Source organism: Protopterus annectens, chromosome 5.part0, assembly GCF_019279795.1.
Source record: "Protopterus annectens isolate FY-2018-M chromosome 5.part0, PAN1.0, whole genome shotgun sequence".
NCBI lineage: Eukaryota > Metazoa > Chordata > Ceratodontiformes > Protopteridae > Protopterus > Protopterus annectens.
The window spans coordinates 1744714934-1744741798 of NC_056735.1; the positions used below are offsets into that span (position 1 = coordinate 1744714934).

General features: G+C 45.1%; 1 protein-coding gene across 1 annotated transcript in view; it reads right to left on the minus strand.

Annotated features, from left to right (window-relative positions):
* Nucleotides 1-26865, minus strand: part of LOC122802411 (chromatin assembly factor 1 subunit B-like) — an 857184-nt gene that overhangs the window by 686106 nt on the left and 144213 nt on the right. Inside the window, exon 2 of the mRNA XM_044072033.1 lies at nucleotides 4504-4633. Coding sequence (XP_043927968.1) covers nucleotides 4504-4629 — 126 coding nt within the window. The 5' untranslated portion in view covers nucleotides 4630-4633. The remainder of the gene's footprint in view (nucleotides 1-4503; nucleotides 4634-26865) is intronic.

Genomic DNA, 26865 nt, shown 5'->3' on the forward strand with positions numbered 1-26865 from the left:
TTATTAAAATCAATCATTTTCTGCTCATACTGCAGCATCACCCTTGGTGAAGGTAGAATGCTGCTCAATGCAAGGCATGTGCCTGTGACACATACTCAAGAGAGATCCACAATGTCTCATTCCATATAGTCCAGTGAGGTATGCCTCAGATCATTTACACCCACATGAACTATGATAGAATCATGTTGGTGCCTGTGGTGCAGTGACCTCAGTGCCTGTGGGCTACTGCGCGTCTAGCTCCAGATAGACAATAAACACTCTATGCAACCTGCTCATTTCCTTTTCTAAGGATCCTACACTCCAGTTCTTTTAAATCAATTAAAATTTTCAATACTTCAATTACATTTATTATAGATTTTGATTTTAATTTTATAGCTACTATCTTTTCAGTAACCAATCACATTAAATTTAGTAAGGCTTTACTGTGTTTAGGCAATTCAGATTGTACTTCCAAGCTGAAAATAAATACTTCTTTCGTAACAACTATTTGCTTCCCAACATTTCTGCAAAAGTACTGTAATGATTTTTTTTAAATCTATCAATTCATTACACTCCCTAAGACATGTTCCCAATTACATCTTTCTTTCCCATCACACCTGCAACTGCCAACTGACTGAGGAAACATTATCTGAAGTCTGACTAAGGTATAAAAATACCTATGAAACACTTCCAAGTACAAATCCTAAACCTTCTAGGACTTTGCTTCATATTTGTGAGACACAGTTGACCACCCATTGTTCCTTTGTAAACTCCCCTTCCATTCTCTCTCACCATTCTTTTCAAACATCCCAAGATTGAATCTTAGTTATCAAGCAATATTTATATGTCCGACTAATTATCCCTTTTTTCTTCTGTTCAAGACTCAATTAAACACCCAGAAGAGGTTGTCTTTCACTTAGCATCCCCCCTAATCCTTTTGTTCTGCCTAAAGTCACTGACAATCCCTGGTAGAGAAGGCAATCTTCTAACCTGCAGTCCAAGCCTTTATTTGGTCTCAACCCTCTCTATTACATTTTCCTCACTAGTTAAATTGCTCCCAATACCACAGTTTCTTTGCTAATTTTCTCCAGTAAATTCCAGCTCTATTCTGTCTCCTTTCTATATCCCTACTTGCAGTCAGTCCTATTACTACTGAATATCTTATTTGATCTTAATTCAGAACTACAATAACCCATCTACCAAACAGAGTCAGAACTGTGTACAAAGACAGTAACAACAGATGGTAGGTACTTACTCATTGGGAGAGGGGAAGAGGTCTTTTTCACTATGGTACGTGACCCCTATTTGAAGGTGGTCAAAATTACACAGCATGCAGCCAAACAGGTAGTGTGACAGATGCCCTTCACAGATGGGGAATACACACTTCATGAAAATGTATAGGACACTCCATCTAAAGAGAATAGCAAGCACGCAAAAATACATTTCTTTACTGTTTAAAGGCAGCTGATGTCCTCTTTGGCTAGGCACAATCAATCATGCCAAGCAAAGATATTCCAAAAGACCCCATTATGCACACGAACACTAGCAAACTAACACAATGATGGCAGGAAGAAAAAGCCACTACAGAGGGCCAACAAATGTCCAGACCATCTGGTTCATAAACAAATCTCCAAAAGACCATCAGGTCCATCAGTAAATGCATGGCCAAAGGATGTACTTTGAAAGGAATATCTCTGATGGACAGATTACATCTCCTACTCACAAGAAAAAACACATTCATCTTATAAGTTTACAGGTAAGTAATATGCTAACTGCTCTTGTAGGCCATTTTAAGCATAGCTGCTTTTCCTTTTGGTGCTTGAATTAACCTATCCTGTCCTGCGTTAGACTGGCCTTACCAATCCCGTGGTCAATAATTAAATCTTACCCCCAATTACAGCTGTGATGCCCCAATAGTGGACCAGTTATCAAGCAGCCTCAATCCTCACCATTAGCACCAGTGGGGGAAGTACATTGGGAGGATGATAGGTACACACACACCATTTCCAGATGCAGCTTTTTGCATCAAGTGCAATTTCTCTTAAGAGCACACAGAGACCACAGTCAGTCCAGGGCTGGTTTCTCCCTCTTTCTCCAGATTCCCAATAAGATTCCCCACTGGCACAATTACAGGGTTGAGATCTTAGCTGAGTGGCCAAGCCAAGTCTTCCAGTACCCTCTCTGTCCAACCAGGGCTTCGTGCCCCTGCCCAAGTAGCAGACACACACACACACACACACACCTGGGAAAGGCTGGCACTGGTTTACTACCTATGCCCCCTTCTGCCCAGACTATACGGTAGTTATAACTGCCACCAGCCAACTCCTTATCAGCTATTTTAAGGCCCTTAACAAAGGGTGTCCAATCTTACAGTGTAATGGTACTATCAATACAAATAGCAGTTTGAACAAGAGCAAGGCTATGAGTGGCCTACACAGTGTCATCAAATAAATATACAAGTACTCTTAGAGCTTAAATATGTCTAGACAGACCAGCCAAAATGAAAGGTTTAAATATATTCAATAATAAATATTAAAAGAACAAGAAAATACTCTGTATATATTTACAGTTACATTAGAGCTAAAAAATCAAAGGAAATATTTAAACATTGCAGGGCAGTCTTAAACAAATAAAGAAAAACATCTAAATGAAGCTTTGCTATATTCCTGACTATATCTAAGACAATTACTATACTCTACTACACTTAGAGCAGCAAGGCAAATGTGGCGAATGGATCCTATAGTTGATGTCGCCAGGTCAAAGACAGAATAAAGAATGCACTCTCTTTCTCTCTCTCTGAGACTTCTTAAATTAATATCTCAAACATTATTGCTGGGACAGCTTGCAGAATGACATAATTTCTCATCATCTGCCTACACCAGGTAAAACCACCACTGCTGAAAGCTGGCAGTATTTAGCATCTAGATGTGAAAATGCATACACAAGGGCTTTTCCTCAGATCTTTGCACATCCTAGAAGTCATAAAACAATGAAACACTTCCAAGACAATACAGAAAATGTCTCAGCACAGAAACTGTGTCTGCTGCTGCACTGAATGAAAGATAACATCATTTTATGGCCCATCCATAAAGTACTTTAATTTCAGCTATTTTTCTGAAGTTTTGCAAGTTAATCTTCTGTATTCCAGTTTCCCCTGTTAAAATATATACATTTAAACAGTTACAATGGTGTATGTATATTTCTGTTCTATTCCAGTCGTGTACACTGTAGATACATTTCAAACAGCACTTAGTAAAATACTTCTTCAGCACACGTCTGCACAAACCAGCTTATATGACATAGAGCTCCAATACATTTGCAACACAAACATCTTAAATGAATCGTGTTCATATTCACGAATGACATAATTATTTACAAAATTCCAGATAACTGGGCTGGCAGTATCTCCCTTTTGTCACAAGAGTAACTGGGATTAACCCACAAATAATTTGAAGGGACCTATGTGTGGGAAAGATGAGGTCTCCAACCTCATATAACCCCCTCCAGGCCATTATGTTCATCTGATAAATACACATTACATGTATCCAAACCAAACAATTGTCAATATATCCAAACCAAACAATTCTGCTGGCAAATCACAACTCTCCCACCACCTCACTAAATTCTGAAATTCCATCCCATTAGCAATAAGACAAGAACACTTCTTAAAATCAGTTAAAAATCAGCTACCACCCTATCTGTTACCAGCTCTGTACATGATATTCCTGGATAACCTCCAAACCCTTAAAAACTCTCACCACTCTTATGTAACTAATACAATTACTTCTACACAATCTATAACTGGCATTTCAGTTATCGTCATATATCAAATCACAATGTAATTCAAGACTGCCACATCTTCCTCGATAAAAGTTGTCAGATTCGAGACGCAATATAAAATGTAATCTTGCATGTTAAAAACAGTACAATACTGTGCATTTTTTTCTAAAACACAAGCAAATAATACAGTGGTGCAAGTTAATGTTATTGCCTCAGACCACTTGATTACCTTGTTTGGCTCTTTGCTGGGTTACCTTCTTTGCAGAATTGGCACATTCTCCAGATTTCTAAATGCATTTGCACCAGGTAAGTCTGGTTTCATCCAGAAACGCAAGCATATGCTGCAGATGAACAGGCATTTCTCAATATTGTCCAGAAGTATGCATATCATGTTAGAATGTGTGCATGTGTGTGCGCACATGTGGGTCCTACAATACACCGAGGCAATTCAGGATTAGTTTGTCTGCCTTGCATTAGTTCTACAATAAGCTCCAGTTCTCCCATGATCCTGAACTGAAATAAGCAAATAATCAGCAAGTGAACAAATGAATATACAATAAAACTGAATCAGCATTTTCAACTTGCTTACATCAGAGAAACATTAAAATACAGTCAAACTGATGTTTCAACTAAAGTAAAATTATGTTTTTCAACACAATCTGCAATGGAAGTAAAAAAAAATTAGAGAGACATCTGCTTCCCAGTACTAAACCTGAAATAGCAATGCAAGAAAAATAAACATACACGAACAGCTGTGTCCACTCCTGCTGAAGCTAGTCGGTTAATTCGTCCATCAGTTCCATGCTGAAAATCTACACTGTACACCGGTTCTTTGTTGTGCCATGCAATTTCACAAGTGATGACCTTCATTTCTCTGTCATAGACAAAAACAGAAATAAGTGGCTTAAATTTTGCAAGGACTTAATAACGTATTTAAAAAAAAGGAAATGTACTCACCATAACGTTCCATCTGAGTAGGTATCTTCATTTGTCTGCAACCTGTGGGATATGGATCCGAGCCGGCAACTTCTATCATAGCATAGATCCGAGCTCCTAGCTCCTCCCCTTACCCATAATCCCCTGCCTACCCTAACTGACCTCAGATCAAGTTTGCCCCATAGCACAGCAGATAAAAAGTGTCCCAATGGGAACATATGCTAATAACACAAGAACGATCATATCGGTCAGGGGGAAGGAGGGGGGGGTTGGTTGCAGACAAATGAAGATACCTACTCAGATGGAACGTTATGGTGAGTACATAACTTCTTAATCTGAAGTAGGAACTTCATTTGTCAGCAACCTGTGGGACAGAGTCCCCAGCTACCTAAATCTTGGGTGGCCTTCATGGAAGGATATTCCGGAGCACCGCAGAGCCAAAGGACGCCCTACCTCGGGAAACAACATCTATTTTATAGTGGCTGATAAAGGCGTGAGATGAAGCCCAAGTGGCTGCGGAACAAATGTCATCCAGTGGAACCCTAGCTTGAAAGGCCGCAAAAGTGGCAACGGCCCTAGTAGAGGTGCAGGCCTCCCCGAGCTCTGATATGCTAAAAGAATACAACTCGAGATCCATCGAGAGAGAGAAACTTTAGAAACTGACTTTCCAAAATTACTTTTGGCAAAGGAGATAAACAACTGATCGGATTGCCTATGATCAGCAGTTCTATGGATATAAAAACATAGTTGTCCGTGTACGTCTAAGGAATGTAGCTTGTACTCTCCTTTGTAGTGAAAGTTGGGGAAAAACACTGGGAGATTGATGGATTGATTGATGTTCGCTTCTGAAGATACCTTAGGTAGAAAGGATGGATTGATCCTGAGGTAAACCCTATCCGGGTGAAAAACCAGATATGGTGGTTTGACACAAAGAGCTTGCAATTCCGATACTCTTTTGGCTGAAGTTATGGCCACCAAAAAGGCTGTCTTCCAAGAGAGAAATTTGAGAACAACCGTGGCCGCCAGTTCGAATGGGGGACCAGTCAAGGCCTGCAAGACTAAGGATAAATCCCATGGAGGTAACCACCTCTAACTGGGGGCCTAAGGAGGAAGGTACCCTTGAGGAAGGTCTTACACAGTTTGGAAGTGATAAGAGGGCCAGATTCTTGCCCCACACGGTAGTATGAGATTGCTGCCAGTTGTACCTTGACTGTGGAAGAACTAGCCCCCTGGTGAAAGAGAGAGGTTAGAAAATCTAGAACAGATGATATCGGGGCTGTAAAAGGGTCTAATCGATGGTGTTCTGCCCAAATGGTGAAGCGTTTCCACTTACTCCGATAAACCTTCCTGGTGGAAGGCTTGTGAGCTGCTACAAGAATGGCTTTGACCGGTGATTAAATCCCAGGAGTCCTCATGAGGAGTGGAACTGGAGCAACCAAGCCGTCAGCTTGAGGTTGACCAGGTTCGGAGTCGGAAGACCGAGAGGATGAGAGATGAGATCCGGAATGGGAGCCAGAATCCATGGTGGATACACTAGGTGAGACCATAGGTAAGGGAACCACGTCTGACGAGGCCAGAATGGGGCAATGAGCATCATTTTGCTCCGCAGCTGCCTGGCTTTCTGTAATAATTTCAACATCAGGGGAAGAGGAGGGTAAGCATAAAGCAGACCGGGAGGCCAAGCATGAACTAGGGAGTCTCTCGGGGACTCCCCCGGAAGGGGGATCAGAGCGAAGTAATCGTTGCATTTAGTGTTTGAAGGAGAGGCAAAAAGATCGCAACAAGGTTGCCCCCATTGGGCAAATACTTGCTCTGCGACTCGGTGGTTGAGAGACCACTCGTAAGGAGTCAGGATAGTAGAACTGAGCCTGTCCGCTAGAATGTTGGACCGTCCCGGAATGAGCGTTGCTATGAGAAAGCGGTTGATGGAAATTGCCCATTCCCACACTCTCATGGCCTCGCAGCAAAGGGGGGCAAGACCTGGTTCCCCCCTGTTTGTTGATGTACCAGACTACCGACATGTTGTCTGTCTGTACCGCAATAGTCCCTACCGGAAGAGAGTTGTGTAGTGCCTGCAACATCAAAAGCACCGCCCTCATCTCCTGGACGTTGATATGCAAAGAGGTCTCTACGTCGTTCCATGTGCCTTGGACTGTCCTGCCTGAAAAATGCCCCACGCCAGGCGAGAAGCGTCCGTGGTCACTGTGTCGACTGGCGGAGGTAATGAGAAGGGACGTCCCATGTGGAGGTTGGGAGACTGGAGCCACCACAGAAGAGATTTTCTGCAAACCTTGCTTAAGGAAATGGGGTGAGACAGGGGGTTGCGAGACAGGGACCATTGTACCTGGAGGGTCCACTGCAGAACCCTCATGTTCAACCGGGCCAAAGGCAGCAGAGGGATTGCAGCCGTCATAGATCCTAGGGCCCTCGGGATCAATTCTGCCGAAGGAGATTGCAGTTGAAGGATGGCCTGCACGTGCAACATCAGGTTCCGAAGCCAATCTGGAGTCAAGAACGCAAGCATCTGTCTGGAATCCAGTCCCGCCCCTATAAAATCCAGCACCTCTGTAGGGATGAGAGAGGATTTGATCATGTTGATGGTTAATCCTAATAGTGGAGCCAGACTGAGGAAATAGTCCCTGCATGAACAAAGTAGATGCCTTGTTGGGGCTGTGAGGAGCCAGTCGTCCAGGTATGGAAAGACCTGAATTCCCTGGAGTCTCAGGTGGGCCGCTATTACCGCTAGGACCTTGGTGAACACCCTGGGGGCTGAGGTGAGACCGAAGGGGAGGACCCTGAATTGAAAGTGACTGACTCCCAGCCGGAAGCGGAGAAACCTCCTGGAACGCCTGTCCACTAGAATGTGATAGTACGCATCCTTGAGGTCTATAGAGCACAACCAGTCATCCTCCCGCAATAAGGGGAGGACGGATTGCAACGTGACCATTCGGAACTTTTCTTTGGGTACCGCGCCAGGATTAGGAGAGAGAGGTCGAGGATGGACCTCAAGTCCCCAGTCTTTTTTGGCACCAGAAAGAACCTTGAGTAAAACCCTGATCCGACTTGATCTGGGGGGACGGGCTTGATGGCTCTTTTTTGTAGAAGCTGCTGAATTTCTGCAGCAGCCGCCTTCCTCTGACTGGGTGGAATGTCGGGAAGGCTTCTGATTCTGGGGTTTACTATGAAGGGAATTTGGTAACCTCTGGATATAATACAAAGCACCCAGCGATCCGTTGTTATGGACTCACATTTTGCCAGGTGCCTCGAAAAACGCCCCCGACTGCCTCCAGAGTGGAGCAGTAGGGAAACCCCTCAGGGTTCTGCGTGGACTTCTCAGAGAACGGTTCTCTGGACCCAAAATTACTAGGACCCCCTCTGCCTCTGGGGTAGCGTCCTCCCTGTCCTCCTCTGCCACGAGAGGACTGGTTGTCCTGAGCAGACTGGGATTGATGCGATTTTTGGAACCACATCTTTTTCTGACCCTTTTGGTTCTTAGAAAAGGACCTCTGGGTCGCAGAGAAGCGGACTCCGACGGCAGACAAGGTCTTCCTGTCTTTCTTGCTCTGGACACAAGTGTTGCAAATGGTTTTGCCGAACAGTGCAGAACCATCAAAAGGGGCATTCGCGAACGACGCCTTAAAGGGTTCAGAGATGTCACAGTGACAGAGCCAGGCCTGTCTCCTCATGACAAGCCCGACTCCACCTGCTCTAGCGGCTCCCTCCGTAGCATGAGACAACAGCCGCATAGAGGTGTTAAGAGATAGAGCGGAGGGTGGCCATTCAGGAGGAGTACAGATCCTTGTCTCCCTCCGACATGGACCCTGGGGGGGGGGGAAGCAGCGTATTCCTTAATTAGATCCCGCTGCATCCGAATAACGTGTGCCATGTAGTTCAAGGCCCTCATAGAGAAGGTCGCTGAACTGAAGGCCCGCTTCCCAAGACGGTCCATCGCGCGAGACTCCTTGCTCGAAGGATGAACCGTGGGGCTCTCCTGAGCCAACTCTTTCTTGGTGGCAGCAGCCACCAACATGGCATCCACAAGGGGACCTCTGCTCCAATGTGATCTCTCTGCAGGGGGGCTCAAAATTTTGTCTGGACGCTTGGGGGTCGGCTATATGGTGTCCGGTTCCTTCCAAGCCCTAGAGGATATGAGATCCACCAGGGGGTCGGGTGGAGGGAACATCCAAGACGTAGATGGTCCTGCCTCAAGGAATACGGACTCATCAGAGGAAGTCTTGGGGGCAGACCACCCACCCCTGATTTTGAGCATTTCCAGGATGTCTCCAAAGGAGACATCCTCGGGGGGTGACCTAGGGGAGCCTTCCCCTTCATCCAAGTCCATATCTTCAGTGAGACTCTCAGGGGAGTCCATGTGCCTCCTTTTGCACTTTGCCTTGTGAGGAATCTCCTCAGGGGGGCTGTCAGAGGAGTCCTTACGGGCTGTATCCTGTTCCACTGGAACTCCTAAAGGCGCTGAGGCAGGCTGCCCTGAGGGCCGGATGAGGGGAGCCAGGACCAGATGAGAAGGAGTGCGGGAGGGAGCCGAAGCCAGGACCGGAGGCCTGGAAGCACTCGACAGTGGCCTCTCCACCGCAGTGAAGGCCGAGGGGGAGCCGGTCTGTGACGGATCCGAGATCCGACTCCCACTCGGATCCGAAGCGGGGATCGGACCCGGCGCCGAGAACGTCGGATCCGAAGGACCAGTGTGCTCAGACCGGGACGGAGCCAAAAGCACACCGAATCCCTCGGATCCGAAGCTCGGCCCACGGCTCCTAGAGGTCACATCCGACAAACTCGAGGGAGCAGTCGGAGCCGACGTGCCCAGCACAGTCTGCTCCGACCTACCCCCGGATCCAACGTGGCTCGGCTTAGAGCGCTCCAAACCCGGAATGTGGGTCGGAGAAGGAGCTATAGGAGCAAAAAAAGGGGTCGAGCTCCCCCCCCGGGGGGGGGGGGGGAGGCAAGAGCACTCCCATCTGCATCTGGGCCTGGATGAATCTCCTTATCATCCGGTCCATGTCCGCATCAGACATGCTAAAAGTGGACCTCGAAGAGGCCACCGAGGCAGACCTGGAGTGTCGCCTCGATGACCTTGACGGGGACTGGATCACCTCCTCCTCGGGTCCCGGGGAGAAACAAGGGGATCGGATCCGAGGAGGAGGAGATTGAGAAGACTTGATGGAGAAGCCCTCTTGGCGGGCGGGGCCAATGAGGAGTCTTCGGCCCGCCGCTTAAGGTGCTTCTCCCGCCACTTCTCTTTCCTGGCCTCCCTATCCTCCGGAGCCGAAGCGGGAGGTTGAGTCCCAGTCGGAGGAAGGGAGGAGTGACCGCTACCGGGGGGGTAGTGGGCACTTTAGTACCGGAGGCCGAAGCAGAGTCTGGGGGTAGAAAGCCCGCCAGAACTAGCTTCAACCTTCGATCCTTGAGTGCCCTGGGGTTGAACGCCACGCAAATCGCGCAACCCAAAGAGAGGTGTTCAACCCCAAGGCACCTAACGCATCGAGTGTGGCCATCAGCCGGTGAAAGCTTGTGACCATACTCGGTGCATTTCGAGAAAATGGCTTTAGGGGCCTCCTACATTACTGTAGTAAAGCACACTCACTAGGCTCCAAACACTCAGTCACACGCTACGACCAACGGGGGAGGGAGAAATATTTTAAATTAAATTAAATTTAAGCTGAAAGCTAAAATAAAAAGATTAGTGAAAAGGGTAAACCTACCACACACACAATCAGTCACTCAGAAAGAAGAAATAAAAAACTTTTTTCTCACACATACGCTAAGAGCTCTGAACCTAGATGTTGCTTGAAGAGCGGCAAACTAGATCTGGGGTCAGTTAGGGTAGGCTGGGGATTATGGGTAGGGGGAGGAGCTAGGAGCTCGGATCTATGCTATGATAGAAGTTGCCGGCTCGGATCCGAGATCGGATCCGTATCCCACAGGTTGCTGACAAATGAAGTTCCTACTTCAGATCAAACATTTCACCAAGGGAAAAACTTGATATCGCATCCAGTTTAATTAAACTGTTACTTTACTATGCAGACTTTAAAAGTGCATCACTACACTAATTACTAGAAATTCAAATGATCTTTTGTTAAGAGTTAAAAACATACATTAAGTATACTTTTTGAAGCAATGAATATGTTCTTCTTTCAAGTACCTTCGCCAACTGCTGTAAAAGTCTGGTCTGTACAGGCCCTTCACAATAAATCACCATCTGTACCACATACCATCACCAGCACACAAGTGCAATACTACTTTCCATTTCTTCCCCAGTCCAGGAACTTGCTGACTGCTTTAACATTTAATCTGAAGTGAAGACCAGAGAGATTAGTTATGGATACTCACAATAAGCCTGGGTCAATGAGAAGAGATTATCTGCAGAAAAGTACAACACAGGAGCTGCAGGAGGTAGGACCAGTCAGCATACCAAACTTTCCTAAGCCACCAATATAGCACCTTACATAATTCATGGCCCAACTACAAAGATCCATTTCTTGACCAAAGAAAACAAGACAGGATAGGGAAAAAAAACATGGGGATTGAGGGTAGGATTCTCACTGCAGCCAGAGCTATTTTCTAAGATCCAGTATTAATAGTAAAATACCCACATACCATTTTGTATCAAACATGAAAGATTTTCAACTTCAGTAACATACAAGACACATCCTCATCTGAACATTCTTGAGTATCTATCTTGTCGGAACACTACATTGACAAACACTTCCCCAATTAAACCCCAAAGACGAAGGTCATAACCAGTTTGTGTGTTGCAAATGTACTGAGGAAAGAGCAAGCAGCAGTCATGTAAATGCAATTTACTTTACAGATTGCTACAGAAGAAATCCATGAATGTAGAGACATGTTTTAAAGGACATCTCTTCTGTAACTTGGCATATTTTCCAAAACACAAGACAACGCACAAATTGAAAAAAGAATGTCTTACCATAACGTTCCATCTGTGTTGTCAGTCTTCACTAATCCTGAACAGTGGGCTTGGTTCCGAGCCTCGAGACCAACTCTGCCATTATTCCACACTTGCACCTTCCTAAAACTCTCCTGCTAAGCTCTACCCATAATGCTCCTCACAAAATCACCTCAGATCAAATTTGCAACAATAGTGACAAATAAGAAATAAAAGATCAGAGGCCATATCTATGTCTCTATCAGTAAGCCAGACTTTGGAGAGTTTCAATCTACCAAGAGATCTAAGGCAGGGAGAGGGAGGAGGGAAAGTAAAGGATTAGTGAAGATTGACGACACAGAAACACAGATGGAACAATATAGTAAGACACAACTTCTTTATCTGATGTGACTGTGGGACAGAGTCACTAGCTACCTGAATTTTGGGAGGTATCATAGGTTCATAGGTTCATACTAGGCTATCTGCCCTAGGGCATTTATAAGCCTAGCCAGAGTATGTTTGGCTTTCGCCACCCATTTTAAATTAATTTTGCTATGCCCTTTTTCGAGGTTAGTATACTGTGCCTCTGTCTAACAGTGACACAGAAGTGATACCCGGGGCAAACCTATGATCTCCCATCCACTCAAGATTCCTCTTGAAGAGAGTCAATGAGGGACTCTGCCTAACCTGGACTGGGATTTTATTCCATAGTGAAGGGAGCCTCTGGGTTATGAATCTGTCCCTCCAGCATGTCCTATTTATTTCAGTGCTGAGGTTCAAGTCTCTCGAGCGTGTAGCTCGATGGGATTTGGATTTTTTGAGGTGCAGCATGTCCCTTAATTCCAGGTTGGACATGGCCTTATACGTCAGGCACAGGTCACCTCTGAGCAGGCGGTATGCCACTGAGTAGAGCTGGAGTTTCTTTAACCGGGCAGCATATGGCATCTGTTTGAGCCCTTTGATCCTCTTGGTGAGGTACTTTTGGGGTCTTTCCAGTTGCTGCAGGTGTTTAGCAAGGTACATCCCAAAAGGGGCATTGTACTCTATTATGGGCCTGATGAGGGATGAGTAAAGAGGCACGATGACCTCCCCTAATCTAGATGTGAATCCCTTCATGATTAGGTGGGCTATATAAAATGTTTTTCTAACCACTTTGGCCACGTGGTTGTCAAATGAGAGATTGCTATCAACTTGGGTCCCCAGGTCGCTAATGACTTCTTCTGTACTTAATGGATTACCACCTATGTGGTAATTTGTGGGCACTTTGTTTTTGCCAAAGGGGATGACTATACACTTTTGGCGTTTAGCTTGAGGCCATGGCTCTGGCACCAGTTGTCTGTTTCTATGAGGCCCTTTTGGAGGATGCTTGTGTCGGCTGGAGAGTCGATTATGGCACCCAGTTTGCAGTCATCTGCGAACTTGGTCAGCCACAGTCCTTCCGTGTTGGCCTGTACCTCCGAGAAATATATACCAAACAAGAGAGGTCCCAGGACTGAGCCTTGTGGGATGCCACTTGTAACTGGTTTGGAGTCTGACATGGCTCCAGCAATTCTAACCATGTGGGTTCTGTCCCTGAGCCAGTTTGCAACCCATCTAGTGACATAGGGGTTTATATTTAAGCTGGTGAGCTTATCTATAATGCCTGAGTGGGGTATTGTATCGAAGGCTTTTGTGAGGTCCACATAGGCTGTGTGGACCACCTTCCCTTCGTCAATGGCCTTGGTGACTGTTTCAAAGAAGTCAACCAGGTTTAAGAGGCAGGATCTGCCCTTAAAGCCAAACTGGGTAGGATCCAGTGTCTGTAGGTCCCCAATATCTTTATTTATGAGGTCCATGATGATCCTTTCCATAGCTTTGCAGACCAAGCTAGTCAGGCTTATGGGGCGATAGTTTCCAGGGTCCGTTGAGGCACCACCTTTGTGGAGAGGGACCACTGTTGCTGTACGCCACTCTTTGGGTACATATCCTGTAGTAAGGCTGAGATTGAACAGTAGTTTTATGTTTGGGTTTAGCTCTTCTTGGAGTTCATGTAGGTCGCAGCCTGGGACACCGTCTGGTCCCATTGATGCTGTGGTTTTTGCTTTGGAGAGGCGGCTCCCACCTGAGCATCTGAGATGTCAGGGGGGCAGCACTCTGCTGGGATAGATATTTGCCCTTTTGGTGGGGAGGGTGGGGAGAAGTTTGCGCTGAACCTGTCAGCTAGGATGTTGGCAATGTCTGTGGGATCAGTGTATTTTTTGTCATTTTGGACTAATTCTGAGCATATCTGGGAATTCCCACCCAGGTTCCTAACATAACTAAAGAAAGCCTTGTGATTATCTTTAGTGTCCTGTGCAATTTTTCTCTCGAAGCTGGCCTTTGACGATTTTATGAGTGCCCTTAGTTTTTTGCTAATACTGATCAGAGATGCCTTCCCTTTTTGGGATTTTGCTCTATCATGTAGTAGCTTCCTCCTTCTATTGTATAGTTTGTTTATGGCTGGGGTCCACCAGACAGGTCGTCTGCCTTTGGAGGATTGGGTCTTGGTTTTATTTGGGATTGCATGATCCATGCATTCCTGAAGGTGTTCACAGAATGCATTTATAAAGGATTCTGCGGTCTGGGCCGTATTTTCCACAGGCCCGGGGGCTTTGAAGGATTCCACCTCGGTTTTGAGGAGTGTGAAATTTGCTTTAGTGAAGTTTTTCACTGTGGTTTTCTGGGCAGGGGTGGGGTCAGGATGTGAATATCCAGTGAGATCAGTTTATGGTCTGATCTTACCAGTGAGGATACACTTCTGGTCTGGAGCATAGAGTCCCCATGTTGGTGATGATCAGGTCCAGTATGTTTTCCCCTCTTGTGGGAGTGGTAACAAGTTGTTCCATAGCATTTGAGTTCATGAATTCTAGGAACCTTTGGGCAAGGGTGTTGGAGCTAGAGTAATGCTCCCAATCTATGTTTGGGTAGTTGAAGTCGCCCAATATAATGGTGTTCGGAGAGACCTTCATATTTTCCAGTGTTCTCAGGAAGGCCGAGTGGGGTTCCTGGGTTTGGGAGGGTGGTCTGTAGCAGGCTATAAACTGGAAGGCAGTTTTACCCACTGTTAGTTGCACATGGATAGTCTCTGATGCTTCGTGCTTTGCCACCAACCTAGAGGTGTGGGTATCTTTGATGAATATCGATACTCCCCCTCCTTTTGTGGTTCTGTCCAAGTTTTGGGGCCGAAAAGCATGGTATGAGGTATAACCAGGTAGTGCTGGGGTGCTCTCGGGAGTCCTGAACCAGGTTTCTGTCACTGCACAGATATCGATGTTCTCCATGCTAAGGAGAGTTTCGAGTGCGTGCATCTTGAGGTTTAGACTTCTAGCGTTGAGTAGCATTACTCAGTTTCTTATCCCTTGTGATACCTATGGAGGTGGGTTTGTCTTTTGAGCCTTGCCTAAAAAAGGCACTATGGGGGTAGCAAGAGCCTTTGCCAATATCCGAAAGCCCAGGAGTGACAGGTGCAAGCCGTCCCTAGCAAAGCATCGTGGCTTGTCGTGCATATCATCCCAAGCTGACAGGCATTGGATCCCCTTTGAATGACACCAATACTTAAGCCAATTGTTGAAATTGATCATCTTGTCTTCATATTGTGGCATCATTCTTGGTGAGGGTAAGATGCTACTCAAGGTCAGGGTCATACCAGCCTGGGCTACATGCTCAGAGAGCTCCTCTATGTCTCTTTTCATAGTCCAGTGAGGTACGTCTCAGGTCATTCACACCAGCATGGACAATGACAGAGTCATATTTGTACTTGCCTTGGAGTGACTTGAGTGCTTGTGTTATGTGGCGGATCCTAGCGCCAGACAGGCTGCTCACCGTGACCTTCTCCTTGTTCAGCCTGGTGAGCGGGACGTCAGTGTGCCTGACGATAGAGTCACCTATTACAAGTGTATCAGGTGTGTTGTTTAACCTTAAGGGCTGTGACTGTTCGGCACACTGGCTTTGTGAGATATGTGATGCACGTGTTTTGTTTTGGGGGTAGTGGTTGCTTGGGTGTCTGCTTTGGAGGTCTCTGCTGCTTAGGCAGATCTTTATTTAGAGCCTCCGAGTATGTTTTTGTGTGATTATGTGTTTGGTTTGCTGTCGTGGTAGGTCTATGTGAGACTGGAATTGTAGTGAGTGTGGTTTCCTTCTCCTCCTGACTGGTTATGCCAGTACTGAGTTGAGAGAGCTTAGCCTCCAGTTTGGCTATATGGTTGCATCTCTCACATGTGTTGGAATTTGTTGGGAGGAGGAGAGGGTTGTCTGTGTACATGAGGCAGTTGTAACATTGCCTCAAGATTCCCATATTCACCAGCTGGACCTGAGAGGAGATTGACAACTGACCTTTGGACATGCTATAATAATATTGGGAATTCCTTTATAATTGAAAACAAGGGCCAATGGGGAGCGAGGGTGCAGTGCTTTTAATTTTTAGTGCCGACTTATAATTGCTTTAGTGAGCAAGTGCCAGGTAACAAGTGCAATGTGTTACAGGTAACTTAAATGCAAAAACGACAAACAGTAACTTTCTTTCAAGCGAAGCAAGGAAATAAGTACAGTAAGCAATGCAGATATCATTAGGGATCCACAGAAGCGCTGAGAAGCCACGTTTTAGGTGGAATTAGCGTTCCAGGGAAATAAGCATACAAACAAAGCTAGATTCAGCAGGCCTGGATCTAGTCTATGCTACAGCAAACAAGGTGTACCAATTTCAGAAAGATACAGTTCAAATATTCAGGCACTATAAACCTCTAACCAGAAATTCCCAGCTCAGAAGGGCAGAGTACAGCCTCTCCTCCCACAGGAGTGCAGACCACGAACCTTCTTAATGTAAAATAACTGGCCTGAAGCCCAAGTGCTTAAACCAGAGCTAATACACTTTAAGAATAACAGACACTGAGCTCTCAATCAGCAGTTCCCAACTTAGAAGGATGAAAGCTACCTGTCCTGCCACCACAGTGCATGCCACAAACCTTCCTAATGTAAAACAACTGGTCTGAAGCCCAAGTGCTTAATCCAAAATACTTAGAATGATAGCTACACTTTAACCAAGTTACTACCAAGCAGTAATAAATACAACTGAATACTTTAAATACTGCCTGGATTAGTGCTCAAGTTATAGAAACAAAGCTAGATTCAGCAGGCCTGGATCTAGTCTATGCTGCAGCAAACAAGGTGTACCAATTTCAGTAAGAAGAAATTCAGATATGCATGCACTATAAGCCTTCAACCAGAAATTCCCAGCTCAGAAGGGCAGAGTCCAGCCTCTCCTCCCACAAGAGTGCAGACCACGAAACCCTCTTAATGTAAAATAACTGGCCTGAAAGCCCAAGTGCTTAAACCAGAATTAATATACTTTTAGAATAACAGACACTGAGCCCTCAATCAGCAGTTCCCAACTTAGAGGGATGTAAGCTACCTGTTCTGCCACTACAGTGCAGACCACAAACCCGCTCAATGTAAAACAACTGGTCTGAAGCCCAAGTGTTTAAACTAAAAGGCTTAGAATGAGTTACACCAAGCAGTAATAAATACAATTGAGAACGTTTAAGATGACGCAAAAGCAAAATAAAGTAGGAAGAAACACAAGTACAGTAAAAGCAGAAGAACATTTCTGAACACCATCGATCCAAATTATGCATGTCCCATAGAGACCAGGTCCAGCTTGTAATACCTAATAAATGTATGAGGAGATGCCCATGTTGCCGCTGCACAAATATCATCTAAAGAAGCTCTGACATGAAAAACTGTAGAAGTTGCTATTGCTCTAGTTGAATGGGCTTTTTACAGATCTTGGTAGGTGCACTCCCTTTTTGTTATGGACAAAACTGATACAGTCTCTAAGCAATTTAGCTACAGTAACTTTAGAGACCGAACTTCCCAAAGTGACTGAAGAAAAGGAAATAAACAGCTGATCAGATTTTCTAATTTCCTTTGTTCTGTGAACATAGAAACATAACTGTCTATGCACATCTAGCAAGTGCAGACAATACTCCCCTTTATTGGAGAAGTTGGGAGTTGTATAGTCTGATGGATATTTGACTCGGAGACTACCTCCAGTAGGATGGAGGGATTTTTTGCAGGGAGACCCTGTCCTTATGAAAGATTAGATAGGTAGGTTTGCAAGATCAGGCCTGAATTTCAGATATTCTTCTAGCAGAAGTGATAGAATAAAGTTTTTCATGGCAAAAACTTCAAGTCACAACTAGCAGAAGGTTCGAAGAGATAGCAAATAAGAGATTGAAGTACCACATTAAAATCCTATGGTATGGAGGATTCTTTATATGGAGGTCTGAGCATTAAGATTCCTTTCAAAAAGGCTTTTTAAAGTTTATGGGACATAAGGGATGAATAATTTAAACCAATATGAAAGTTAAGAGATTGCAGCAAGAAGCACTCTAATAGTAGAGGCGTAGAGGAGTAGTTTTTTTTTGATTACTCTAATAGTAGAGGCGGATGCTCCTGTTTCAAGTTGTTGTAAAGTCAAAAAAATACAGAACTCTTATCAATAGGTGCAGAATATGTATCAAGATTAGAGTCCAACAGCCACTTAGTAAACTTTAGCCACTTTACAGTACAATTTTCTTGAAGGTTTGTGGTGGGCTAGAATGATGCATTGGACCGGGGAGGGGAGAGAAAAATGCCTAGCAATCATGGGAAAGTACAGTTGTGTACACTTACCATAAATGTAGATGTTAGAGAGTGTATTCACTGTTCCAGTCATTACATTTGGGTTATCTGCTTGCAGGTAGCCTTCAGTCAGCCCGATTAACAAATTCTTGGGTCCTGCATCGGTTGCTGTCCCTTCTTCAATGATGTCAGGTCATCAGGGGTATAAAACATGCAGGTGACACCATTACATCAGTTTTTCTTGCCCCAGATGTCAGGTGCCCCCCTAATGGGAACCAAATAAAATATAAAAGTACAAAGATATACCTCCAACAAAAAAGCAAATACACCAAAAAGGCTTTTACGCATAGTAAAGGAAAGTAGAGGTATAGCCAAAAGAATTTAGGGGGCTGGAGGGAGGGTAACCAGGACTGCAACAGTGAATACATGCGAACATCTACATTTATGTTAAGTGTACACAACTATACTATGTTCTTCGTGTTTCACTGTTGCAGTCATTACATTTGGGTAGATTCCTAAAGCTATGGTTGGGAGTAGGAATTTAGATAGCATTAAGGCCAGCTATAAGGCCCTGCAAGACTGCAGTGGCAAAGCCAGCTGTGGATTTAAAGAAAGTTGGCAAATGATAATGCTTGGTGAAAGTATGTACAGAATTCCAGGTAGCAGCTTCTAGGATGTCCCCGGTAGGGACGCCTCTGAAAAAGGCTGTAGAGGTAGATGCAGCCCTGGTGGAGTGAGGTCTGATCCCCTGGGGGATAGGTTTTCCATGGTATTTATAGCACAAATGAATGCAATGGCTTATCCATTTAGAAATGGTTTGCTTTGAAATAGCCTTCCCCTCTGCCCCTGCAGCAAATGCCACCAGCAGTTGTTCAAATTCCTTTGAGGTTTAGTCCTGTCCAAGTAGAATCTAAGTTGTCTGTGCACATCTAAGGAATGCATTATCCGTTCCCCTTTATTCTGTGGATTGGGAAAGAAGGTTAGCAAATGAATGGACTGATTACGAGCCACACTGGATACCATCTTAGGAATGAAGGATGGATTGGTTCTGAGGGACACCCTGTCCATATGAAAGATGATGAAAGACTCCACTGCCATAAGGACCTGTAATTCAGATACCCTTCTAGCTGAAGTGATTGCTAAAAGCAAAGCTGTTTTCCAAGAAAGAAATTTTAAGTCTGCAGTAGCAGCTGGCTTTTGGTGTATTTGCTTTTTTCTTGGAGGTACACCTTTGTACTTTTACATTTAATTTGCTTCCCATTTGGGGGGGCACCTGATATCTGGGGCAAGAAAAACTGATGTAATGGCGTTGCCTGCATGTTTTATACCTGGCAACCTGACGTCATGGAAGAAGGGACAGCAACCGACGCAGGACCCAAGACTTTGTTAATCAGGCTGACTGAGGGCTACCTGTAAGCAGATAACACAAATGTAATGACTGCAACAGTGAAACACGAAGACCATCTGGAGAAGCCATGCAGTGAACCTGAAATACTGAAGACTCAGATGAACCAGCTCCTGTGGCTGGGGCAATTGGTCTGGAGCTGGGTCCAGTATCCAGGGTTTTCTAAGCAGATGAGGCCAAAGAAGGGAAACTAAACCTGTCAAGGCCAGAATGGGGCGATGAGAATTATTCTGTTCTTCAACCTGTTGGCTTTCTTTAGAAACTAACATAGTAGTGGAATTGGGGGAAAGGCGTAAAATAGACCGGGATGCCAATCATGAAGGAGAGCATTGCTGGGTGAACCCCCCCCCCCTTCACCAAAGGGAGTTTAGGGCAAAGTAACTGCTGCACCTGTAATTCAGACGGGAAGCAAATAGGTCTCAGCAAGGTTGACCCCAATGGCAGAATATCTTTTCAGCCACCACTGGATTGACAGACCACACATGAGGCATTTAGATGGTTCTGCTCAATTTGTTCGGGACCGCATTGGAGCTACCTGGAATGGGCGTAGCTACTAGAAAGCAGTCGGACAATATTGCCCATTGCCATACTCCGAGTGCTTCTCGACAAAGAAGGTAAGATCTGGTTCCCCCCTTGCTTGCTGATGTACCAGACTGTTGACATATTATCGGTTTAAATCTCAACTGGATACTTTCGTATTATCGCAACCAGATATTTGCGATAATAACGGTTGTTTCCCCGATGTGGAAATGTAACTGTTCATGGCGTGACAATGTCAGACTATGGGTTTTTCTTTCACACTAACAGTTGTTTTAGGCAGGGTTAACACCCAAAAAATGAGCAAGTTAATATTGCTGTTTAGGTATGCACTTTACCGCCAGCATGTCATGTAGCTCGCAACAAAGTGCATACACGCTTCAGCTGTCAGGGCTGCTGTCTTACTCACTGCAATTGCTCACCACTTTCCCCCCATACTGAAAGGCAGAGACACAGGAGTTACGCATAGCTTTATTTTAGTTTTAACAATTTTTACACAGTCTCAGGTCCAAACATGGCAGTAACGACAGGAAGAAGGGCATCATCATCCAGTAATGTGTTTTCCATATTGTTCTTAGTATGGTTTAATCAGGAACCCATAAACGGCTATCAACATCATCTACCCTGAAATGTTACAGCAGTAGTGTTCAACTTTCACATTGCAATGGTTGTTTTCCATTCTGTTTACACACTTTAAGTATTACTTTACCCAAAACATTGTTCCTGTGTCTGTTTTCCTTCTGTGAGGGCTTCGTTCCTCACAGTTCAAATATTCCATTCATCAGTTAAGACAGCGTCCCTGAAAATTCAAGCGTGTCTGTAATGCAAGCAAAAAGGGAAGATGATAGTTTCATCTTTTTATGTGCATAAAGGTAGTCCAGAGATTCTTTGCCAGCAATAATGAGTTTGCACAACACTTTGCAGTGTTTGATGTGCTTGTCTGTATTCAATGAAGCGAAATTCGCAACAGCAAAAATCTGGTTGCGATAATACACAAGTACCCTCAATTGTTCCCAAGGGGAACTTTTCTTGAAATACCTGCAATGCCAAGAGCGCTGCCGTCATCTCTAGGACATTAATATGCAAATTGACCTCCAGATGGGACCAAGTGCCTTGCACTGTCTTCCCAGATAATGCCTCCCCCCCCCCCTAACTAGGACACAACCGATGTCACTATGGCTTGCAGTTGGAAGAGACAAAGGGACCGCCTTACAAGATTTTGTTGGAGTGACGCCACCGACTCAGGTCTTCCTTGCATCGACTGGTGATCGTAACCAGCTGTGACTTTGGCTAACTTAGAAAGGACCATTGGGATGCCAGGAGACATTGAAGAATTCACATGGGATATCTCACCAGAGGGACTAGAGTGATACAGGCTGCCATTGACCCTAGAGTTTGTAGAAGGAGCCTCACTATAACTTTCTTGCTGCCAATGATTTGTCTGACTTGTGATCTTATCCTCTGCAGTCTTTCTATGGGAAGAGACGCAATTGCAGTGATTGCATCAAGCACAGCTCCAATGAATTCCAACTGCTGAGATGGTTCTAAATGGGATTTTTCGTAGTTTATAGTGATTCTTAAGTCAGAACAAAGGAGAAGAGTATGATCTCATGCCTTTACGAGTTGACACCTGGTAGGAGCAGTAAGGAGCTAGCAGTCTAGATATAGAAATACTCAGAATCCTAGCAGTCTGAGGCGAGCTGCTACTACTGCCATGCATTTGGTGAATACCCTGGGGGATGTGGTGAAACCAAAGGGCAATGCTCTGAACTGATAGTGACTGGCTCCCAGCCAGAAGCACAGAAACCTTCTGGACCACTTGCCCATTTTTATACGGTAATACACATCCTGAACATCTATTGGGCACATCTATTTGTCTTTTTCCAGGAACAGAAGTAAAGACTTAAGAGACCATCTGGAATTTGGTTTGCTGAACGGATTTGTTCAACAGACCGAGATACAAAATTGGTCTACAGTCCCGTTTTCTTTGGCACTAAAAAGAATGAGTAAATCCCAGATCCACTCTGGTCTGGTGGGACTGCTTGGATGACACTCTTGTCAAACAGTTTTAATTTCTAAGACTGCTGCATCCCTGTGGCTGGGTGGAATGTCTTTGGGGGGGGGGGGGTCTTAGCCTTTTTGGTTCTCTTGAAAAGAGGATACTAAAATCTCTGGTTATAATCCTCTGCACACAACTGACCGTAGTTAGCCTTAGCCAGGCAGATTGGAGCAAGGATAATTGACTCCCAACTGCCTCCACAGGAAGGTAATCAGGCTTCCTTTCAGGACCGCTGATAAGGAATTACTAGGGAAAGAATCCCTGGAACCCTGATTCTGCAGGCCAACTTCTGCCTCTTGTGCAGCGTCTTTCATTATTACTCCCCCTCTGCCCCAGGTAAAGTAAAGTAGTTGCCATGAAAGTCCTGGAAAGGCCCTTGGGACTTGGACCATAGCTTCCCACTTCTCGGATTCCTGGAAAAGGGCAGCTGATGAGTGGAAAAGCATACGCCCATGGCAGAAAGGGTCTTCCCATCTTTCACATATCTGGCCAGAGTGTCCTTAACTTTGGGACCAAACAGGGATGTTCCGTCAAACGGAGCGTTGGCGAAAAAAGCCTTAAATGGCTCCGCAAAATATCATAACCACATCCAGGTGTGTCTCAGGATAGCTACTCCTGAACCCGCTGCTGGCCTTGTCATCCCTCCAGCAGCATGTACAATTAGCCTCATGAACGAGTTGGAAATTGATTCTAGGGTGGCGAGCTGAGAAGCCACTTTGTCTCGAACTCCTTCAGCTACTGCTCCTGCAAGAGTATCCGATAGCTCTTTAATCAGATCTCTTTAAAGTCTGGTAAAATGTGCCATGTAATTCAAGGACCGGAGAGCGAAGATCGACGAAGCAAATCTGTGCTTCCCAAACCTATCCATGGTCTTAGACTCTTTGTTAGGAGGATGGATAGTGGGACTTACGTCAACAAGTTCCTTCTTGATGGGTGCCGATAAAGTACAGTTTTGTACCTACCATAAATGTAGATGTCCGAACTGGATAGCATCTGCAGTCATAACAAGTGGGTTGTCCTGTCGTCAGGCAGCCCTGCAGTCGGCCGGATTCCAAAGTCCGGGTCCGGCTTCGGCTGATGTCGCACTCCAACCGACGTCATCTCTGTTGGTCTTCGGGTATAAAAGCATCAGCCGACGCCATTTTCCTCAGTGTTTCTTGCCCCAGATGCCAGTAGCCCTCTTGCAGGCTAAAATTTGGATAGATGCCAATGTTTCCAAATAGATAGAGGTAAACACAACAATAAGCATATATGTACATATATACAAACAAATACACCATAAAAGACTCCCCCCCAACAGCTAGCTATTAGGAGGGTAAACATCCTAGGAGTACCACAGAGGGAAGGAGGAGGGTAATCCTGACTGCAGATGCTATCCAGTTCGGACATCTACATTTATGGTAGGTACAAAACTGTACTATGTCCTTCATGGATGCATCTGCAGTCATAACAAGTGGGTAGAATACCATAGCCAACTAGGGAGGAGGATAAAAGTAGATTATGGTGTGTTTAGGATCCCTTGCAGTACAGCAGTGGCAAACCCTGCTCGGGATCTGGAATATAGAGGTAAATTGTAATGCTTGGCAAATGTATGCACGGAGGTCCAAGTAGCCGCCTCAATAATGTCTTTGGTTGCCACTCCTCGTAAGAAGGCTGTGGTAGTGGCTGTTGCCCTTGTAGAATGAGGTCTTATGTTCTGTGGAATTGGTTTTCCATGGAAGGAGTAACAGTATCGTATGCAATTTCCTATCCATTTGGAGATTGTCTGTTTGGAAATGGCTTTTCCTTCCCTTCCTGTTGCATAGGCTACAAAAAGTTGGTCAGTCTTTCTGCTATTTTTTGTTCTGTCCAAGTAGTAGCGTAGCTGTCTATGTACATCCAAGGTATGCAGTATTCTTTCCCCTCTGTTTTGTGGGTTGGGAAAGAAGGTAGGTAGGTGGATTGCCTGGTTTAAAGATACTCTGGATACCACCTTGGGCATAAATGTAGGATTAGTTCTCATGGACACTCTATCTTGGTGGAAGATTAGGAAGGGTTGCACTGCCATTAAGGCCTGTAGTTCTGAAACCCTCCTTGCTGAAGTAATTGCCAGTAGGAAAGCAGTTTTCCATGACAGGTGTTGTAGGTCTGCTGTTGCTGCTGGTTCAAAGGGAGATAGTGTCAACTTTTCTAGCACAAAGTTTAAATCCCAGGCTGGTAATGGTGGTTTCCTTGGAGGTTTTACATTCTTGATTCCTCTGAGGAACTGCCTGAGCAAAGGGTGCGAAAAAACCGGTGGATCAAAGCTGTATTCTGCTGAAATAGCTGATGCATGTATCTTGATGGAGGAGTAGGACAGGCCTGAATGAAGAAGTTCGGCCAGATACTCCAGAATGTTAGGCATCTATGTTTGACACATCTTTTCCTCTTTCGGTACTCCAAATGACAAACCTTTTCCATTTTCCAGCATAGTTCCTTCTTGTTGAAGGTCTGCGTGCTTCAAGAATAATGTCTTTAACTCTTTGGGAAAGTTCTGGATTAGCTGCTGCTATGTGATGTTCCATGCAGTCAGTTGCAGCGTTTTTAGGTTTGGATGCATGATGCTGTAGTTGTTCTGAGTTAACATCAAAGGCATCAGGGGTATTGGCCACATATTGTTCCGAGACATGCTCTTCAGTAGTGGGTACCAGTGTTGTCTTGGCCAGTTTGGGGCTATCAGGATTATCCTTGGACGTTCTTCCTTGATTTTTAGTAGTACCTTGTGTATCAAAGGAAGAGGTGGGAATGCATATGCTGTTAGGCCTTTCCAGCTGAAGGAGAGTGAGTCCACTTTCCATGCTAGTGGGTGGAATGTCCTTGTGCAGAATTTTTTGAGCTGGTGATTGAGTGGTGATGCGAATAGGTCTATCTGTGGCATTCCCATTTCTTTGAGATGGTCTTGAAGATGTCCGGGTGCAGCTTCCATTCGTGGGCATCCGAAGTGGTTCTGCTTAATATGTCTGCTAGAGTATTGTCTTTCCCCGGAACAAACATTGCCTGTAACTGAATGTTGTAGCTGAGTGCCAGGGTCCACAGCTCCAAGGTCATTCTGCATAGGGGGTATGAATGAGTGCCTCCCTGTTTGTTGATGTACCACATGACTGTGGTGTTGTCTGTCCTTATCATCAACTGGTCCTCTTTGAGGAATGGTTTGAACTTTTGGATTGCCAGTTTTACTGCCAGCATTTCTTTTAGATTGATGTGCAGGTGAAGTTGATCCTGTGTCCACAATCCTTGCACGCATTTGTCCAGCATGTGGGCCCCCCATCCTAGGTCTGAAGCGTCTGTTGTGATGGTCTGGCTTGGTTGACATCTGCGAAAGGGTAGGCCTGGGTTTGACTGGCATGCCTGAGCCCACCATAGGAACTCCTGTTTTAAGCATGGAATTAGTGGGATTTCTGTTTCTAGACTGTGTCTGTGTTGGGACCATAAATTCTTTAGGTACCACTGTAGTTTCCTCATATGTAGTCTGGCAAATGGGACCAAGATTATGCATGATGCCATGAAGCCCAAGGCCTGCAGAAATTTTCTTGCTGTTAACTTGTTCAGTTTTGTTAGTGCCAAGAAGTAAAGAGGAAGTTCTTTTGTTTTCTGTAGTCAGGAATGCCATTTGTTGTACTGTGTCCAATTCAGCCCAAGAATGTCCTTGTTTGGGATGGTATCAGCCTTGACTTTTGTAAATTGACTGTGTATCCCAGTCCTTGAAGCAAGTAAATGACCCTTTGTAAATCTGTTGTCAGCTTGCTTTTGTTGTCCCTTGTAGTAGGCAGTCGTCCAGGTATGGGTAAATCTGAATTCCTGTAGTCTGCAATGGGCGATTACTGATGCCAGGCATTTTGTGAATACTCTGGGCAGTAGATAAGCCAAAGGGCAATGCTGAGAATTGATAGTGCTCTGATCCTGCAAGAAATCGGAGGTATCTTCTGCAGATTGGTCGAATGGGGACGTGCAGGTATGCCTCCTTGAGATCTAGAGTTACCAGCCAAGACTCCTTGCCCAGCATGGGAAGAAGTTGCTGTAGGGTCAGCATTTTGAATTTTGGGACAATGATGTATGTATTTAAGGTGGACAGGTCGAGAATTGGTCTCCAACTTTTTCCTTTCTTGGAACTAGGAATAGTCTGGAATAGAACCCCTTTCCTTGTTCTGTTGTTGGCACTCTTTCCACAGCTCTCATGTTTGCTAACTCCATTATCTGGCGTAGAGCCTCTGTTTTTTGATTTGGAGGTAGATTTGGCATTCCTCTTTTGACTGGTAAAGTGTGGAAGTGGAACCGCTAACCTTGATCTATGGTTTGTAAAATCCACTTGTCTTTTGTTATGTAGTGCCAGTTCTTTGAAAATAAGGTTAACTTTCCGCCTAGAGGAGCTGCTATTTGTTCCCTGGTAGGCGGAGTTAGGATTAAGTCACTGTGGTTGTGCTGATGTAGTGGCAGTGGCTGCGTCTGTGCCTCTGTTGTTACCTTGCCACTGTCGTCCTCTGTAGGCACCTCCTCTGGATTGGTTTCTGCCTCTGGAACGCCTATTCCTGCCCCTTTGAAATTTTGTGGAGTCAGGAAAGGACCAATTTTTGGCAGGCCAGTTCCTGCTAAACCTTGGGGGTTGAACCTGCA